A 21,212-nucleotide genomic window follows, 5' to 3' on the forward strand; every position below is an offset into this window, starting at 1 on the left:
TAATGATCAACAATGCTGAAAAAATATCAGGCTAGCCTCAAAGGTCTCATGAAAACCTGAAAAGTCAGAAAACTCTTCTACAGGAATGTTCATGAGAAAAAGCTTTGTCAAGGAGTCTTAGTGTGTCATCCAAATGTGGGTAATAAGCAACTCTAAAAGGAACTATAAAGTTCTCAAATATGTAATAATTAATATTTAAATGACAGCACCCTCAAACTGCCTTCTTACAAATCCTAATCACATAATGAAACAACACTGGGTAGAGAGCAGGGGACATGGATAAATTGGGAGTTTAGGATTAATATATATATATTAGTATATATAAAGTAGGTAACCAACAAAGACCTACTACACAGCACAGGGAACTATACTCAGTACTTTGTAATAAGCTACAAAAGAAAAGAATATGAAAAATATATATACACACACATACATAATAACTGAATCACTTTGCTGTACATGTGAAACTAATAAAACATTCAAAATCAAGTATACTTCAATTAAACCACAATGAAACATCATCAGTAATAAAGAACTTACATCTGGAAAATGTGTGCTTTGAAAAACATAAAAATAAACACTTAAACACAAAACTAATTCTGAGTTACAGTGGTACAGCTACTAAACATAATATTACCTATAATTTTGTGACTCAATGTACAGAATGCAAAAATTACACAACTAGCAGGCCAGAACCAAAAGCTTCAACTTATCCTAAAAAAGGTGGTGGGGAGTAAACAGTAAAGTAATTATGTTAATAATACACAACAGGGTATCACGATATACTATGAAGGATTAAGGATGATAAATTGAAGTTGGGATTCAATATAAACTTAAAGATAAAAAGTCGCAAACTAATTCCTTTCTCTTTTTTTTTTGCTGATGAAAAATAAAAATAGAAAATAAGAACAAAGCAAACTGAAACATAAAAATAAATGTAAATGGGGGTTTCCCTGGTAACTCAGCAGTAAAGAATCCGTCTGTCAATGCAGGAGACACAGGTTCAATCCCTGGACAGGGAAGATCCCACATGACTCGCAGCAACTAAGCTCGTGCGCCATAACTACTGAGTCTGTTCTCTATAGAGCCCAGGAACCACAACTACTGCCGCAACTATTGAAGGCCTCGTGCCGTAGAGCCCAAGCTCAGCAACAAGAGAAGCAACCACAATGAGAAACCCGAGCTCCGCAACTAGAGAGTAGCCCCACCACCTGCAACCTGAGAAAAGCCCACGCAGCAATGAAGACCCAGCACAGTCAAAAACGAAGATAAAAAAAAATTTAAATATCTAAATGGAATAAGATCAGGTAAGCTATAAAAGACTCTCAGACTTGGTAAAAAAAAAAAACAACAAAAAACTAAACGTGACTAACCACATGACATTTTAACAGACACTCCTAAAAGTTGAAAACAAAATGATGGAAAAAAGAATGATTTTTGTTTTTACAAGAGCAATGTTAACTCTGCTGCTGTCTTCAAAGCAAAAAGCTTTGAACCATACAAAAGAGACTCACATGACTATTATACAGAATTCAATCCATCAAGTAGCAACAACAAACTATAGCAGAACTATGTACCTCTAAGAAAACAGAAAATTTTAAATGATCTCCTTTAGTTCTTGTCAGATAAAGTATAGCAAAATTACAGATAACAAAGATGAATTAAGAAGGTTGATTTCAACAGATTTATATATACTAATATATATTAAAGATTAGGAACCGGATAAATAGTATAATCTCATTCCAAAGTAAATCATTTTTGTTAATATTATAGCAAAAATTAAAAAACAAATACTAAACTATTGACAACAATCCTCTAAGTTTAGAGGATGGTAAAAAAGGAAAGAAAAGGCTAGGGTGAGGTTACACAGAATTTTCACTGTAAGTTGTACATTTCCTTTTGTAAAGAAAATACTTTCTGAGAAGATAAAGATTACTTGTGTAACCAGAAGAAAAAAAAATCAAGATTTTAAAAATTATGCCTATGGAAAAAAACTGTCTACAATATATAAATTGTAATCCTGTTTTCAAACAGGAAAGAGACAGGAAATCAGATTTTTCCCCAGTAGCTTCCAATTTGAGTTTTCTCTCTTTCTTACATACTCTGTCCCACACAGATTCTCAACATATCACACAACATGCTAAAAAAATTCTTGAGAAGTTGTGCAATTAAAGAAACTCATGTACCTACAAGCACTATCTACCCTCTCTCTTCCTAATGTCCTCAATTCACATTTCATCGATCTATCCTTCTCCTGGGTCATTCTTTTGAATATACAAAATATAATATCTCTCATTTTAAAAAACAAACACAAAACCAAAACCCTCCTTTGATCCCATATTGAGCTCCACTGTCTCAATTCTTGCTCCTCTTCATAGAAGAACTTGAAGATGTCATCTACATTTACAATCTCTACTTTTCCACAACCCATTCACTCTTCAACCTACTTCCATCTGGCTTTCTCTCCTGTTCCACTCAACTGCTTGTTAAAATCAGATACCTCTAAACCATCAAATCAAAAAGAAACTTGTCATTCCTCTTGAGTTCTCAGCAACTTTCTTGATCGATCACTTCTTCCTTAAACACTTGCTCTCTTGGCTCCCATGTCACGACTCTTTACTAGTTTTTCCTCTTTTCTCCCCAAGAATTCCTTTTTAAGTTTCATCTACTATAACTCTTCCTGGTTTACCCAGTGTCAGTTCTAAGTTCTCCCTTCTCCAGCCATTCTCTGGTCCTTATGTGAATTTATCTAAACCCATGGCTTTCAATGTTCTTCTATCCTGAAAACTTTTCCTCTGAGTATCAGATTCATACATCTAACCTTTATACTTCCACTGGGATGTCAACACAGATATTTTAACATTACATAAAAGGCACAAAACAGATGTCCTGATTCTCTCTGGTCTGAAACTTTTCACCCTTAGCTTAGTCTTCTTCACTATCCCAGCAAATCTAAATCTGCTGCTGCTGCTAAGTCGCTTCAGTCGTGTCCGACTCTGTGCGACCCCATAGACGGCAGCCCACCAGGCTCCGCCGTCCCTGGGATTCTCCAGGCAAGAATACTGGAGTGGGTTGCTGTTTCCTTCTCCAGTGCATGAAAGGGAAAAGTGAAAGTGAAGTCGCTCAGTCGTCCGACTCTTAGCGACCCCATGGACTGTAGCCTACCAGGCTCCTCCGTCCATGGGATTTTCCAGGCAAGAGTACTGGAGTGGGGTGCCATTGCCTTCTCCGAATCTAAATCTACCCGTTGCTTATACCATAAAATTAATAATCAACCTTGATTTTCCCTTACTTGCTACAGTGAATGCATGAGAAGCCCTATTATTTGGAAGTCCTATTTAGGACTTCCAAAATACTCTAGAAATTGTCCACTTTTCCTTTTTATTACCCACACCTTGGCACAGTATCTAGCACACGGGTGCTCAGTCAACACTAAAAGAAGCAAACAAAATGATAAACAGGAACCTGAGAAAGCATTCGCTATATAATGTTTCTGTTAATAAACATACAAAGTACTGTTGGTTTATTCACCAGTTATGCAAATAGTTTCATTATACCTAATTTTTTTTCCTATGGGAGTCATTATATATAGGTGTGCCTAAACTTAACTATTTGAACCTAATAAAATCAGGATTCATACAAAATAATGATTCTTATCACAAAACTACAAGAAGAATTAACAGCCAACTCTATGCAAATTCATTTGGAATAAGGTAATGTATCTGCAACAGTACGTAAGAACTGAGTATTTACCATGTACATAACATCATGCTAGGTATTGTGCAGGATAGGGCACACAAAGCTACACATGTGAAAAACTTCACAGAATACACACACACACACAGACACACACACGAGTACAAGAAAACCTGGCAGACTCTAAAGACCCGTGGGTTGATGTCAATATCCTGTATGTGATATGGTGTTAGTTTTGTAAGATGTTACCTTTGTGGGAAACTGAGCAAAGGGTACATGGAATCCTTCTGCATTATTTCTTACAATGGTATATCCATCTACAATGAATCAAATTAAATTTTTCTTAAAAAGGTCACTGTAATGATCCAAGTAGGAAGTTATGATAACCTCAATGAAGACTGTGACAATGAAATGGAAACATGTTTTATGGCAGAATCAAGATCAGCCAACTAAAATAAATAGCAAAAGCATGTAGCTTAGACCCAGAGGACCTCCTTCATGAAAACACATTCTTAATCAATCATGGTGAGGATAGGTTTTTCCTCCTGTGAGGAAAAACCTGCCTCTGCTAATGAGCAGGTACAAACATACCTTGTAAGATCGACTTCTAGAACACACAAGAATTTCCTTAAAGACCCATTCAGCTAGACAGGGTTTCTCAACTTCAGTATTATTGACATTTTGAATTGCAGGGTGTTTAGCAGCATCCCTGGCCTCTACCCAAGAGCTGTCAGTAGCAAACCCCCATCCCAGTTCTGACAGCCAAAAATGTCTCCAGGCACTGCCAGATGCTCACTGCAGGTCAAAACTGACCCTAGTTGAGAACCATTGTGCTAGGCTAATAACAAGGACTGAGAACTCAAATTCGGGAGATAGCTATAAATATAGCCCTGAGAAGTCTGAGATTTTTTTTTTTAATTCAGGATTGAGAATCACTACAGTAGGGTACACAAAGATGAATGATAATCATAACAGCCCTCAAAAAGCTTACAATAATAAAAATAAAACTTATTCAACTACAAAGCAGTAAAACTACTATAAAGTGATTATGTTGGAAGACTATTACACCATAGCATGTGTGTGTGTGCTTAATCGCTCAGTGGAGTCCAATTCTTGGCGACCCCATAGACTGTAGCCTGCCAGGCTCCTTTGCCCGTGGGGATCCGTCAGGCAAGAATACTGAGGTGGGTAGCTGTTTCCTTCTCCAGAGTATCTTCCCAACCCAGGGATCAAACCCAGGTCTCCCACATTACAGGTGGATTTCTTACCAGCTGAGCCACCAGGGAAGCCCAAGAATACTGGAGTAGGAAGCCTATCCCTTCTCCAGGGGATCTTTCTGACCCAGCAACAGAACTGGGTCTCCCACATTGCAGGCGGATTCTTTACCAGCTGAGCTACCAGGGAAGCCCATAGCGTAACACACCAACATAAGAAAGAAGTCTTTAGTGGGAGTCGGTATTCTGTGAAGATCTAAATCCTTCAAAAAAAAAAAAAACCAATTCTGTAAGAAATGTTAGGTGCTGAGAGTCCAAACACTTTAGAAATGAGAGATGTTGTGAATACTCTCTCATATCCTTTAAACATAACACTACATGAAAAGAGGGAAGAGAAAGTTGTTATTAACTGAGGGCAAATAAAATGTGGTCTGGGTTCTTGTATATACTAATCAGATCAAGTGGTTCTCGCACTGATTAATCTCTAAGATGACATCTTCCTATAATGCATTTCCACATATATTATCTACCTGGCAGGCATTTTATTAATGCCATTAACAACTTTATTACAAAAAAATTAAATCTGGAGTCACATCACTGACTCAATGGACATGAATCTGAGCAAACTCCAGGAGATAGTGAAGGATGAGGAAGCCTAGCGTGCTGCAGACCACAGGGTCGCAAAGAGCTGAACACAACTTAGCGAATGAACACCACCACCAGGAGAGGGACCTAGCAAAATCTATTCCAGTCAAGGATGAGTAGATTTCTTCCCAGCTTCCCTAAATATTTATTTTCAAGTGTATTCAGAGGAAAATAAGTTTTCTATTATACCCAGCATTTTATTCTTAAAACCACTACTTCTTCCTTTGCTTTCCATGTCATCTTTTAGGTTCTTTCTGGTACTCTAGTGATTGCCAATCCAACAATCAGAGCATCAGTCAAGAATGAAGAAAAATTCAAGTGTGTTCTCCTCTTACCTTACATCAACAAAGGTTCTTGAGTCCACAGTTTAAGGAAGTAAATAAGAAACCTTTAAAAAACCACTCAAATTTTGCAAATGTGCATTTTCCTTTTTCCCAAACCCTTCCTTAGATTCTCAAAGGCTAAGAACAATTTCCAGAAAGCTCAAAACAATTACACATGCACATGCAAAATGTACCTTTTATTTGGACAGTTACTTTCTCAAGACCACTTTTGTCATACTCTTGATATTTTGTTCTAAGAACTGCAAACATCAGAAATTACTACTTTTAAAAAGCAGTCGTCCTTCCTCTGAGGCTTCTCTTTACATAGTCACAGGTTAAGTCCTATTGAGGGCTCTTTCAACACACCGACTATGATGACAAGAAAAAGTTAAGAGCTAAAAATTATAAAACAATACCTATTGTAGAAACAACTCTTCTAGGGCTGAGCGGGACAATTTGCAGTACATAAAATTTTGGAGCACATAAAACTGATAACCCTATAGACTCATAAGTTTTGGAAGAGTAACAACTGCCCACTGATGTAAAATTATAGTAAGAACACATGTTCTGTGTTATAGGAGTTAAGTGCCTCCTTGATATATATATTTTTTCTTTTAAATTAATTTCTTTATTTTAATTGGAGATTAACTACTTTACAATATTGTGGTGGTTTTTACCATACATCGACATCAATCAAGCCATGGGTGTACATGTGTCCCCCCATCCTGAACTTCCCCCACCACCCCTCTCCCCACCCCATCCCTCTGGGTTGCCCCAGAGCATGGGCTTTGAGCGCCCTGCTTCGTGCACTGGACTTGCACTGGTCATCTGTTTCACATATGGTAATATACATGTTTCAATGCTATTATCTCAAATCACCCCTGGAGAAGGCAATGGCACCCCACTCCAGTATTCTTGCCTGGAAAATCCCATGGACGGAGAGGCCTGCTGGGCTGGAGTCTAAGGGGTTGCTAAGAGTTGGACACGACAGTGACTTCGCTTTCACTTTTCACTTTCATGAATTGGAGAAGGAAATGGCAACCCACTCCAGTGTTCTTGAATGGAGAATCCCAGGGGCGGGGGAGCCTGGTGGGCTGCCGTCTATGGGGTCACACAGAGTCGGACACGACTGAAGCGACTTAGCAGCAGCAGCAAATCATCCCACCCTCACCTTCTCTCACAGAGTTCAAAAGTCTGTTCTTTATATCTGTGTCTCTTTTGCTGTCTTGCGTATAGGGTTGTCGTTATCATCTTTCTAAATTCCATATATATGTTAATATACTGTATTAGTGTTACTCTTTTTGACTTACTTCACTTTGTATAATAGGCTCCAGTTTCATTAACTAAACATATTCTAAAACTTACAATGCTACAGAACTAAGAGTAATTTCAATAATTCGTGCTATGCCAAGTTTTGCTAAACATTCAACATACTACTATAAAAGCTAAGAAAAAACACAAAGTTTGAATAGAGATACACACTGACGACATTAACATCTGCTCTTAAATTAGTCAAAAACAAGCATACCACTGACAGAATCATTTAAAATAAGTCTTATTAGAACATGTCAATCAAAATATACTTTAAAAACTAACCATTCTGAATTACATTTCATTCTGTATTTGAAGAGTAATAGATCTTGGTCAAACCCACAGCAAAAAAACAAATCCAAAGAAACAGCAAACAGTAAAATACAGGCAGAAATACTCATATTATGTATTCACACTTATGTCATACCATTAATTGATGTCACCAGCACCAGAAATGCTACTAAAGAAACCAATTTTAACTTCATGAGAAATTTTTGAAACACTTTAGAACTAATCAATCAGAGGTAGAACATACTTAGCCAGTTAGCCAGTATGAAAGCAATAGAAGCTGTTACTAAAGACACCTAAGTAAATGCTTTCCAAATGAGAGATACCAGAAGTTTTACTAACCTTGATGAAAATATAAAAAATGCTTAATATTCAACAAAACCAAATTTACTAGACTGAATTCTGGAGAGCAGAGCCCACGACCAAGTCATAACTTTGGACAGTGTTCCTCTGTCATAGCAGGCATTCAGTAAGATGCTTATTGGATAAAATAACAATTTCCTTGAGTCAAATAAATGCAATTATTAAAAAGTATATATATAAATGGTTGTTTTATTACTACTACAAAAAAAAGTCATATATTCATACTGACTTCAACTGATCATAGTACAAAACATTGTGCGAGGACATGGAGATCAACTACAAACAAGATATAAATCCAGCCTGCAGTAGACACTGGTTTTCATTCCTTAGAAATTACCCTGATTTGGGGGAAGCCAACCTCACCCAGAGCTCTAAAGGCTCAGGTCAACATTCAGCAGCATAATTCTACTCTCCTGGCCAGACTTCACTGGCTAGGAATGGAGACAGGACCTAACTCACAGCAATGAAACTTAAGATGCTGATTGAGGAATCTGGGAAAGCAGTTTTCTCATTCTTCTGAACATACTTCCTTTACAAAAGTGACCCATATTCTCTCCCTTAAGGAAGTGTCTGCAAGGTAATAATAGATACAATGGGCACCCTGTATCAGCTGCCCAGAAGTCTTTAGATTAAAAAAAAAAATAGGTTAAAAAATAGAAAATCTGAAACTGTCAAGCAGTTCAAGACTTGGTTAAATGACCCTGTTCATTAAACAGGTACAAACTACATTATCTGTATCTGACCTCTAAGTACTCCTCTTTCTATAGTAAGTTTTTCAAGCATCCAATTTTTAGTTAGCCTTAAATATAATTCTTTCAAGAATCTAGTTTCTCTCAGACATGAACACCGACAGTCAATTAAGCAACTGTCAGGAGGTTACACTAAAAAAGTGATACACATTAAAAAAAAATATGGAACTTACCCTATAACTTATACATTCTGATATAAACAAACAGCAGTTCAACACAGACATATTTTCACGTATTTCATTACTTTTGTATCTGGGATGAACAATTTCTAGATCAAGAGAGAATTCTTGTTACCACTGTTTGGCTTGACAGTATTTTCAAACTGAGCATTTTACTTAACAAAGACTGAGGTTCTAGAAGTCAGAAGTCTAATAATTCTAAACTTAAGATTTACTATTCTAAAGGATCTACCATAGTAATAGCTTGGTATCAATTCACTACTTACTAATAATAAATTAACATCTTCTGACTCAATATATAGATATCCCCCCCCTTTTTTTTTTTTGAAGAAAACATACCTATTTTGGTATTCTTTCCTTAACAGGCTCTAAGCCCTAGTACAACAGCTAAAGCAGCAGAATCTTCTAAGATACTGATAGAGGGGTTTTAGTAAGAAGGGAGCAATAAAATACAAAGAAAATAATATGGATTGGAAGGAACATCTGAGAGTAAAGTACCAGTTGGTAGTTGCTAATAAAAACAAGTGGATGAAAAGATTCACAACCTGGAAATGACAGGAAAACAACTTTTAAAAAGTCTGAAAATGAAAAATCATTAGAATACCAGCGTATTCTAATGCACCACAAAATTCACCAAGTATTCTACTATTTACTGTCTAAATCAAGAGGATAGCACCAAAATGAATACTGAAGAAAAGACAAGTACACCTCACTTCATTGCATGCATGTGTTAAAAACTGGCAATTTTATCAATACAACTCAAATTTTCTCATTTAGTTCATTCTCTTAAGCACTGTTTTACAAGCACTTGTAAGTTACAAAATAATAGGTCACAACCAGCACCTGTTTTTTCACTATAATAGGCTAGAAAATCAAAATAACTTAAAAAGTAGGTATTGTTTTGGAAAATTTCCTTTACACAGAAATATATATGTGTATAATGGGTTATGATTTAAGAAAATAATCCTTACAAATCTTTCCAAATCAAGAAATATCTTACAGCTTTTGTTCCCACAACTAATACTAAACTCCTTTTGGGGTATAGAACAAAAGATAGTTAAGCATAAAGCCTTCTCTGATTGGCAGAAATGACAATTAAATCTCACATTAGGAGAATCAGGTCTTTGAGCCTCTTTTAAATGCCGGTAATGCCATATGTTATGGTTTTCCAGATGTCAAGGAACCTAAAAAAATATTCCTCGACTTTAGCTCCCATGCTGGAATCAAAGAACGAAGGTTAAGAGAATGAACTTTTCTCTTAGGAAAAAAAAGAAAGAAGTACATAAACTTAGGATCAGCAATCACAGAAATCACCTAAGTGCAAAACTTAGGAGTATTTAATTTAAAATGAGTCAGGAAACTAATCCAGCAAATGGGATAGAGGACTATTCTGAAATACAGATGGAGTATACTGGGATATTTCAGGCATGAAGCACATTACAACAGCATTTATGGAGCACTGCTACATGTCAGGCATTTGAAACACATAGTTTCAATTTCTATCACAATTCCAAGGAAAATATTGTAATTCGTAATTTACAGGTGAGGCAATCAGCTAAGAAAGGGTACGTGGTCTATGTTTACTCTCCCTGTCTTTAAGGATCATCTCTGCTACCTGGCGATTCAACATTGGTAGCTCTTCAAGGCTGTGTTAGACAACTGTATTCACACTCCCTATGTCATTTCATCTACTGCCATCTCTGCTTCATTGTCTCCTAAATATGTATCCCCAACTCAGACCTCTTCTCTGAAGATCTGCATATCTAAATGGCTACTTGACACCTCCACCTGAACTCTAATTTCTACCCCTCAACTCCAAACCTGGCAAATTTCCAATGCTCTATGTAAGGAACAACAACTTCACTGATTAAGCTGCACAAGCTAGAAACCAAGGCGGTATCTTTCCTCTCTCATTCATCATGTTTACCTTTCCCTCATATACACAATATATTCACCAAATCCACCCCATTCTATCCATTGCCACCATTCTCCCTCCCCACTCCAACTATTCAAATCTTTCATCACGATTCACTTAGGCTACTGCAAATGCCTAGTGGTCTTCCATATCACTCAACCCATACTTCACACTGAAACCAAGTGATTTCAGATTCACAAACTCTCTTTATTTCAATTTACTCTTAGGCTCAATAACAAAAAGTCCAACACTGTTAAAAAGGTCTGAGTCCAGTTCCCACTCTCAAATCTCTCTGTGCACCATTCTCTCCCACAGATCAGGTATCAGCCAAACTATGGCCTAGTGGACCAACTTACCCTGTTGCCTGTTTTTTGAAAATAGCCATACTCATTCATTTATGTATTGTCCATGGCTGCTTTTGCACTGTAACAGCAAAACTGAGCAGTTATAATACAGGATGTATTACACCTTCAAAGTCGCATATATTTATCATTCAGCTCTTTACAGAAAGTTTGTCAACAACTGTTTTAGATTATTGACTAGTCACAGTGACCTCCTTTAAGAACATGCACATTCTATTCATTCAGGATTAAATATTCTTCCATCCACCCAACCACTCCCATAGTTAAGTTCTATTCATCTATCAGATCTAACAAAATGACAAGTCTCAGGGAAGCCTTTACTTAACCTGTAGACCAGTTTATCCTAATTCAGATTAGCCACATTTCAAGTGTTCAACAGCCTTAGGTGGCTTGGAATGACAGTTCTGAGTTAGAGGTCTGTATATTTGGGAGCTATTTCACTGGTCAATGTGACTGTCTCTATGCCAATATCACACTGTGTTTAATACTAAAGCTCTACACAATCTGACAGAATGAGCACATGTAGCACCATTCCACCTCTGCCTTTCTTCTTCGGAAGTGTCCTCGCTATTCAATATTTGTATTTACTATCTACTCTTCCATATTTGTATTAGAATCTGTGTAAAATTTCTTGAAAAATCTTTGACACTTTGAGTGAAACACAATCTAGAGATGTAGAGTCTGAACAACAATAACGTCTTTATGATAAGCCACATTCATGGATAGGAAGGCAACAGCTCTCCATTTATTTACTCTTTAATGTCTTAAAATCATGTCTTATGTTTTCAACACAGAGGTTTGCACATTATGTTACAATTACTCCCAGGCACTAGATAATCTGCTGCTGCTAAGTCATTTCAGTCGTGTCTGACTCAGTGCGACCCCATAGACGGCAGCCCACCAGGCTCCACCGTCCCTGGGATTCTCCATTCAAGAACACTGGAGTGGGTTGCCATTTCCTTCTCCAGTGCATGAAAGGGAAAAGTGGAAGTGAAGTCGCTCAGTTGTGTCCGACTCTTAGCGACCCCATGGACTGTAGCCTACCAGGCTCCTCTGTCCATGGGATTTTCCAGGCAAGAGTACTGGAGTGGGGTGCCATTGCCTTCTCTGAGATAATCTGCTATGCTTTTGTAAATGGTGTCTTCTCTAATTATTTTTTCTAGTTATTTATTGCTGATGTACAGAGATGCAACTGACTTGATTATTGATGATATATGGAACTAACTCTGCTCTTTTATTAATATTATAATTTATCTGTAGATCCTATTTGGCTTCTACATAGGCCAATCATATCATCAGCCACTAATGAAAGTTTTGTTTCTTTCCAATATTCATGCTTTTATTATTTTTTCCTTATCTTATTGCTTTAACTAGGATCTCTGCATAATATCGACTGGAAGTGGTGATATTATAAACATTCTATCTTGGTTCTGGGTGAAAAGGGAATTCATTTCCCTCATTAGGATGTTCTTTAAAGTTATTTCATGTGTTTGCATATTTATAGATACCTGTTCTCAAGCTGTAACTAACAGATGTAAGCTCTCATCTGTTCATAATTTAGTAGCTTTCCACTAAATTAGTAGGAACCTAATGAATTAAATTTTATCAAGTGGTTTTTATATATTGTTGATTTTTTTTTTTTTTTTTTTTGCCCTTAAATACATCTATGATCCCTTATGTAAAACTCTTGGAGTAAGATGTATTTTAGAACTCAGAAAATTTCAGTTGTTACCCCTACTGTACAGTACAAAAAATGTCTATTACATAACAACCCCAACAAACTGTGGGTCAGTACCCTGTATTCAAATACATGAATATATCTGCAGTGAACTATAGGGATATTTTTTTTTGATAAGACAAACATGATTATATGTAGCCTCACACACCAGTTCAAGTAGGATTTTCCCAAGAACAGGGTAAATCAGATCATGCTGCCAAATTCTGCAAAAATTTTTGATTTTCAGAGGTTATGGATTTCAAAGTTTCAGCTAAGGGTCTGTGGACCTGCACTTTAAAATTTTTGCATGTGCACTCATAAGTAAAATGCGACTATAATATTCCTTTCTTATATTATCATTGAGAGGTTCTGGGACTAAGAATAGAGAACTTCACAGAGAATGAATTGAATGAATTCTCCTACTCTATTTTCTGGATTTGTAGAACATTGGAATGACCTGTTCCTTAAAACGTCTCCTGTAGAATTACCTGGGCCTGGTATTTTTGTGCTAAGATGTAACTACTACTTCATAACTTATTTAACAGTTACAGGATTATCCTAAGCTTTCTTGTCATGGACTTCAACTTTGCTTAACTTTCAAATTTATTAATCTAAATTGTTGGCAGTATTTTCTACTATCTTATTAATCTGATCTATCTGTAATTAATCTGATCTCTCTGTCATTATATTCCATTTTCATTCTCAGGGTTTACACCTTCTCTTTTTACCCAGTCTTGCCAGATTTTTGTCTATGTTTCTAGACTTTTCAAATAATAAAACTTCTAGTTTTGTTCATTTCTCACTTGGTCTCTGTACTCATCACTTTAAAACTGAATGTGTACATCGGCCTCCTAGCTAGACTACCTGATGACAATCTCCACCCTACTTGGAATCTCAAGTACAAGACAATTTTCTTACTGCTTAGGCCCTACTTAACTAACTGCTTTTGGATTTAAACTAGCTCTTCAGTTTAGCACTCTTATAAGTTTCAGTTCTGTTGCTCAGTCGTGTCCGACTCTTTGTGACCACATGGACTACAGCACGACAGGCCTCCCTGTCCATCACCAACTCCTTATAAAGGCAATGATATTGCACAATACCCTCAACTGGGACAGTTTCCTATTGTATCTTAACTTGCCTAGACACAATTTTACACCTCTGTACAAATGACTTCCCCCTCTTAAAGTATCTTTTCTCCTTCCTAAAAACCAATCAAAATACTTGAAACTGGTGATTTACCTTTTTCATGAAGTTTTGTGAAACTAACTCAATACCCCTATGATGATCTCTCATCTTGTATTCACTTAATATATGTAATCTGACGGTATTATCACAAAATAACGTATATACTCTTTTATTTAATCAATTTACCACATGCCAAGCACTATTTTAAAGAACTATGAACGTATTTCTCATAGGGAAATATGTTTATCTCCATCTTCCTTGAAAGGAGTATACAGAAGTTACACGACTAGTAAGCGGATTCAAATCCTAGCAGTCTGGCTCTAGATCATGTGCTCTTAACTATTATACTATGCTTCCCTAGATTTCAGTTCAGTTCAGTTGCTCAGTTGTGTCCGACTCTCTGCGACCCCATGAACCGCAGCACGCCAGACCTCCCTGTCCATCACCAACTCCCGGAGTCCACCCAAACCCATGTCCATTGAGTCAGTGATGCCATCCAGCCATCTCATCCTCTGTCGTCCCCTTCTCCTGCTTCTCTACAGTGCTCTAGTATTACTTTTCTACTTTTCTACCTCTGTTCCAAAAACAGGGTACTGTCTTTCAAACTAACATTTAAGCTTTTTTAGGGATACGCATCTTCGATTTTTTTATATCCTTCAACAGCTTTTTGTACAGACTTAAGCATTTAGCAGGTTTTTAGTGAATGCTCACTAAATTGAAACAAAGACAACTTACTCAAGTCCAGCTTACACAATGAAAATAATTTTCAGGCCAACAAAAGCTGCACTAAAATGCTCCAGCTTTTCTGTAATGCTTAAAGGAAAAATACCACCGATAACTATGATATATAAATAGTTAGCCTTGGAGACATCCAAGGCACTTCACTGTACATATATAATACAAAGCCCTAAAGTATAACTGCAGCATAAAACTATATTTATAAAGCTGCATTGTAACCCATGTTTATCTTTTTAAGAATAGAGGTTCAAACATTTAAGTGACATTTATGTTTAAGGTTAAACACTGAAGGATTAAAAAATCACTTATAGATCTAAAAGCTTCCAAAATATCATGTTTTCCAATTCTCTTAAGTTAAAGTATCGTTAACACAATGAATCTAAAATTTAAAGCAATGTTATATAGGCATGTCTTGGAGATAATGCAGGTTGAGTTCCAGACCACCGCCTAAAAACAAATATCACAATAAAGTGAATCACACAAATTCTCTGGTTTCCCAGTGCATGTAAAAATTACATGTACACTATATGGCAGTCTATTAAGTGTACAACAGTATTATGCCTAAAAAAAACAATGTATGTACATCAATTAAAAAATGTAGCTAAAATGTGTTAATCATGATTTGAGCCTTCAGTGAGTTGTAACCTTTTTGCAATAGTAACATCAAAAATCACTGACCACTGTAACAAATAATTTAAAAATTTGGAATATTTTGAGAATTACCAAAATGTAACACAAAAGCACGGAGAAGGCAATGGCACCCCACTCCAGTACTCTTGCCTGGAAAAATCCCATGGATGGAGGAGCCTTGGTAGGCTACAGTCCATGGGGTCGCTAAGAGTCGGACACGACTGAGCGACTTCACTTTCACTTTTCCCTTTCATGCACTGGAGAAGGAAATGGCACCCCACTCCAGTACTCTTGCCTGGAGAATCCCAGGGACGGTGGAGCCTGGTGGGCTGCCATCTATGGGGTTGCACAGAGTCGGACACGACTGAAGCGACTTAGCAGCAGCAGCAGCAACACAAAAGCAAGTAAGAAGTAAGAAAATAAAAAAAAAAAAAAAAAAAAAAAAGAAGTAAGAAAATGCTACTGGAAAAATGGTGCTATGAAGCCTTGATCATTGCAGGGTTGCCACAAACCTTCAATTTGTAAAAAATGCAGTATCTGGGAAGCGCAAAAAGCAAAGTGCAATAAAACAATATATCAAATATGCCAATATATCAAATTAATATATTTATGTCAACAAATCAAGCTGCAAAACTGCTAAGTCAAAAGGGAAAAACTGACAAGTAGGATGCTTACAGACATTGTATAACAGAGAAAATGAACAAAAGCATTTTATATCTAAGTTTCTGTAGACAGAATCTACATATTCACCTAGAATTTTGATGCTGAATACAAAGTCAAACTTCCACCCCAAATAAGCTTTTTGCTGTTCAGTTGCCCAGTCATGTCTGACTCTTTGCAAAATAAGTTAAAGCACAAGCAAATAAAATGAAGTAACAAAAAGTAATCAATCCTCACAAAATATTCAGAAAATTAAAAAGAGCTGCCAATTGCACTTACTGAATGACAGACAGCCTAAGTTCTCACTGACGTCAAATCCATTATCTTTAAAAATAATTTTTCAAAAGTCAAAACAAACATCTTTAGAAACATTATGAACCATAAAACTTACTTTTTTGTCTTCTTTCACTTTGTGGGTTTTCTTCTTCATTTTCTTATCATCTAACTCTTGGTCCGAAGTGATTGCAGGATTATCAATACCACCTTTCCAAGTTTCAACAGGAGAAAGAAGTGGATCTTCCTCACTTCCACGATGCCTTCCTTTTCTTTTCATTTTAGAAGTCGTGAAAGCCTCATCATCACTTGCATCTGAATGTGTTCTTCTGTAGTATGACTTGGCTTTACTAAATAGGGTTTTAGATTTATATTTGTATTTTGAAGGCCTCCGTTCTCCATGACTTTTCGAGGTTCTATCAGAAAATCCATTTTCTTCATCTCCTTGGGTGTTATTTACAAATGAGTTTCTAATTTTAATAACACGATTCTGACTGTCATCTGGGACAACGTATATCTCATCAGAATAGCCCTTCTGTTTGAAAATTGTGTCAATGGGTTCTGAATAGTTATCGGAAGGATCCATATCTTCGGGATGTGCCAAAGGCACCCGAGAAGTCTGTTTTCTTGGATTTTTACCAATACCAGCTTCAATTGTTTTTAAAAGGTTTGGATCCAATTTTTTCACATTTGTCTTCGGTGCAACTGGTTTAGGTTTAATAGGTGGAGGCACTTTATGGTTGCGTTCATGGTCATGACAATTCGGGGTGCTGTGAATAGGGTATTCATTTCCTTCCAAATCTAATCTATATCTGGATCGGTCACTAGGTGTTGGAAGCAGCTGTACATCATCCCCAATTGGACTATAAGGAGGTGGTGCTTCTGTATCATCATCTGAATCAGGGTAGTTGTTGTAGGGAAAACAGTCTCTGGGAGATGGCAGGAAAACATCTTCACTCTGATGGGTTGATTCCCTTGTACTATCAGATAAATAGGAATTTTCTATCATATTTTTTTTCTCTAGAACATCACTGAAAAACAGTGTAAAGACCTCAGTTTGCCGATGATACTGAGATAAAGAATACAATGCTGTAAATTTAGCAGAGATCTCAGTTGCAATGTGTTCTCCTTCAGTCATTAACTCCTTGATGGCCTCATTTTCAAAAAAGTCTGCTTGGCTGTCAGTAACTGCCACCAGTTGTACAGGGATGGTGTCCTGAACCTCTGACAGAAATGCTCGAAGCATTCCCATTGATGCTTTCCGTTTGGCAGAATACACTAGTATATACCCGTGAACCAGTTCATCTTTCCTTACTCCAATTGAGGAATGGTATGATAATATTGTGATTTGTATTCGCCTCCTTTTTTCACCAATGATTTTATCAAGCATTAGGGAATTATTCTGTCCAGCTTGGGCAGCACTACAAGAATGAGAATCAAGGAAGGGTGAAAGAATAAGATCCACACTAAATGGATCACCACACATGGCACACATGACAATTCTCAAGTCAGCTTCTGATACATCCTTATTGGTGGGAACTGGGCTCACCACATCTAAATTATGTTTAACAGATTCTAATACTCCTCTTAGAGCTTGCTTTATTTGGGTTTCATTAAATTTACGAGGATATGTACCACCAGGTACATCTACAAAAGGACATTGTAACTTGTTTGCCAACTGTTGCCCTTGGTGCCTGAGAATTGGTAGATTTTTACTAATAGAATCTCTCTGATTAGCCAGAATTAATGTAAATGGAAGGTTGGCCATATACTTATCTTTTCTGATCTGAGAAGCTTCAGTTCTTATTTTTCCAATAAATTCCCCAATAAAATTCAGTGACTCAATGGAATTAAATACACAAAAGCACCCATGTGGTTTAAAGGCAGCAGTCCATAACTGACTTAAAAAGTAAGGCGACTTGGCATCAACAGGCCGAAGATCAAGTTCATAAATTTTTCCATCTAAGGCATACTCATCGTCAGTGGATTGTGTCCTTATCTCATTTGCAAGTTCTTGGGCAAGGCCATCTTTCCCTAAAATGAAAAGGTTAACTTTATCTATATTGGTGCTATCATGATATAACCGTAAGCGACCATGATCCAACTGCAAAAGACTACTGGCAAGTAACTGCTCCACTTTAATGTCTGTACAGTTTTGGCCGCTAAGACATGTTTCTTTAGTGGGATGATAAACAAATCCTATATGCTTGAGTAGAAGAGACTCCCTATCCGGTGCAAGTTTCTGTAAAGCTTTGTATCTAGGTTCTTCACTCAAAACTGTATGAATCTCACTCATTTTATCTGAACTAGGTGTTGCATTAAGATCTAAATCATAAAAAAGTTCAGAATGTTCAAAAAGCATTTCCTGAAACTCTTCTTTGGCTTTTTCAACTATTTCTCGCTGATGCCTACCATACACCTCTTTGCTATCAGCCTCAGTGATGTATTTGAAGGCTTCATCCTCCATTACAAAGCACATAACTTCCTCCCATGGTTGCCCAGGTGAAATAAACTGAATTTTTTCCAAAGTCTTCTTGAATTTTTCCTTCATTTCTACCCTCCTCTTCTCTGATATTAGATGCTGTACATGGTTCTGATAGACTTTTTCAGCTTCTAAAGTGCTCAGGAGGTCAAATGGGATCCGTCTATCATTAATTTTGTCTATATGGTCAGTTTCATCCCAAGGTGTTTTTTCCAGCACCACAAAACATAACTGAAAATCTGCTCTCTTTTCCATTAACTTCAAAGCTTCTGACCAATTCAAATGTTCAATCTCTTCCAGATTTGGCAAAAGAGTGTTAAAAGCTCTTGGTAAAGTATTTATATATTCTTCTCTCCTTTTTCTTATATGTTCCTGTTTAAGCTGTTCTATGTGTTTTGAGAATGTATTTCTAGCCTTTCTTGTTCCCTCTAAGTTGATGTATTCTTCATAATCAGGATGATTTTTCAATTTGTTACTAACAGTTTTCCAAGTTGCATGATAATCTCTCACAGTCTGTACAAGTTTTTCAAACTTATCTGTTGCTGTGACAACAAGTTGTCTCTGTGTTTTATAAGCATCCAGATAGGGAATAATTTTAGGCTTGCCACGAGTTTTATCCAACATTTGTACCAGTGCAGTGAAACATGTCTCAATGTTGACGTTAAATCGTGCTGATGTTTCCACTACAAGAAGGTTCTTTTTGTTTGAAGCAAATGCCTGAACTTCTCTAAGATAATGATCCACACATTCATCACATTTAGTTGCTGCTATTATTACAGGTTTTTTTGATTTTGATAGTTGGACAAAAAGGTTATTCACAAATTTAAGTTGATCATCAAACTTCCTATTGCATCCTTGACTTACGTCAATGCACAATAAAAACCCATCTACATTGAGCTTCCCTTCAGGCATTTGCTTCTGTTCGAAGTCTTGCTCCAAGCCTAGCTGATCAGTGCAAATGTACATTAGTTTTTCTGCTGACTGCAATTTAGACGCAGCTGCACGCTTTATATATGGTTGCAAATTCGTACTCCGATGAGGCAAGAAAGTCTGGTCATCAATGAACTCAGTTTGTTCGATGACATGAATTTTGCATTCTACTCCATCTTCACCACTTTGCGTTATGTCACCCCAGTACAAAAAATGATCATTGTTTACTACTCGTCCTCCAAAGTCAATGGTGCTAAGCACAGAAGTATGTTCTGGATAATATTCATCAGCTTTTGAGCGTACAAATCTATTGCACAAACAAGACTTTCCAACTCCACAGTTACCTTTGTCTTTTTCAGTCCCAGAGAGTCCAACTACACTGATGGTATAGGATGGGGGGCGAGGCTCTTTGTTTTTTGCCATCATAACTCTCTTGTCATGTCTCTACATTCATAAAGATAACCAGATATACTTCTCATTTTGAAAATAAAATCATCTCAAAATACAGAAAATCCCACATTTCAGAACTACATTTGGTTCTTTGTATTTCCCTCATTTCTGTGCAGAAAGGTCTTCAAGATCATATGGATCATCTTCCTAGAAAGAGAAAAAGGACAAATCTTAGTCATGAATTATACATGCTGAACTATATACACATTAAAGATGTTTGTAACAAAGCACCAGACAAGTTAACAATGTCACAGTATTTTAAGAAATCACCAAAGACAGTTCATGATTTACTGTTAAAAGTGCAAGATGACCTCAAAATTTAAGGCAAATCTAATAACAAAAAAAACTAAATACAAATTTTAATGTGATCTTACAAACTTTAAAATAAAACCCTATTAACCAAATATGCATTTTGTTTCTAGTCCTTCCCTTCCCTCAATTTTCCTGTCTTCTCTGGAGTCTATGTTTATAATAACTAAAACAAACTAGTTGCCTTAACAACTCTCTCACAATTTAAAAAAAAACAAACTATCTGCTTTCTATTACATGGTTCCTCAAAACTTATTCCCTAAAATGGAATTTCATGTAAATTTAGCAAGATCTTAGAATTTAAATTATTTTTTCAAGATGTTTCAACACAGTCTTATGCAATCTATCAAATATTATATACAATACCAATTAAGTATATTCATATACATAAATAAGAAAATGGAAAAAAATGAAGTTAATACAAATCATTACAGTGATTAACTGGTCAACACTTCTCAAACTAAGGATCAATTTTTATTTCATATCTGCAAGTCAATTTTTAAAAATACAATGAATGAAATCTTTTAAAAAATGTAGGTCCCAATTTCTTATTCAATTCAGGAGACAAAAAATTACTGCCAAACTGTTTCTAAATGTTCTTGATTCCTGCTTTTATTTCTGCTTAGAGTATTTACAAAGAGCTCACAGATCAAATTTTGAGTAGCACAAAGCTCAAGAATTTTAAGATTATATATCTGAGACAATCTTTTAGAATTATTTGATATAAAAACAACAGCAAATAACCCTTAAGACTTGCATGTAATTTAATTCAGGTTATTTGTGTGGAAACAAT

The 21,212-nt window shown here is 36.4% G+C and overlaps 1 protein-coding gene across 4 annotated transcripts in view; it reads right to left on the reverse strand.

Moving 5' to 3' along the window:
• ARHGAP5 (Rho GTPase activating protein 5) overlaps positions 1 to 21,212 on the reverse strand; it is a 73,172-nt gene that overhangs the window by 39,328 nt on the left and 12,632 nt on the right. For all 4 annotated transcript variants that reach the window (XM_081548006.1, XM_081548008.1, XM_081548004.1 and 1 more), the window contains exon 2: positions 16,367 to 20,257. In XM_081548006.1, coding sequence (XP_081404132.1) covers positions 16,367 to 20,086 — 3,720 coding nt within the window. In that variant the 5' untranslated portion in view covers positions 20,087 to 20,257. The remainder of the gene's footprint in view (positions 1 to 16,366; positions 20,258 to 21,212) is intronic.

This window comes from Giraffa tippelskirchi, chromosome 12 (genome assembly GCF_054371585.1).
Source record: "Giraffa tippelskirchi isolate mGirTip1 chromosome 12, T2T-mGirTip1v1.2.pri, whole genome shotgun sequence".
NCBI lineage: Eukaryota > Metazoa > Chordata > Mammalia > Artiodactyla > Giraffidae > Giraffa > Giraffa tippelskirchi.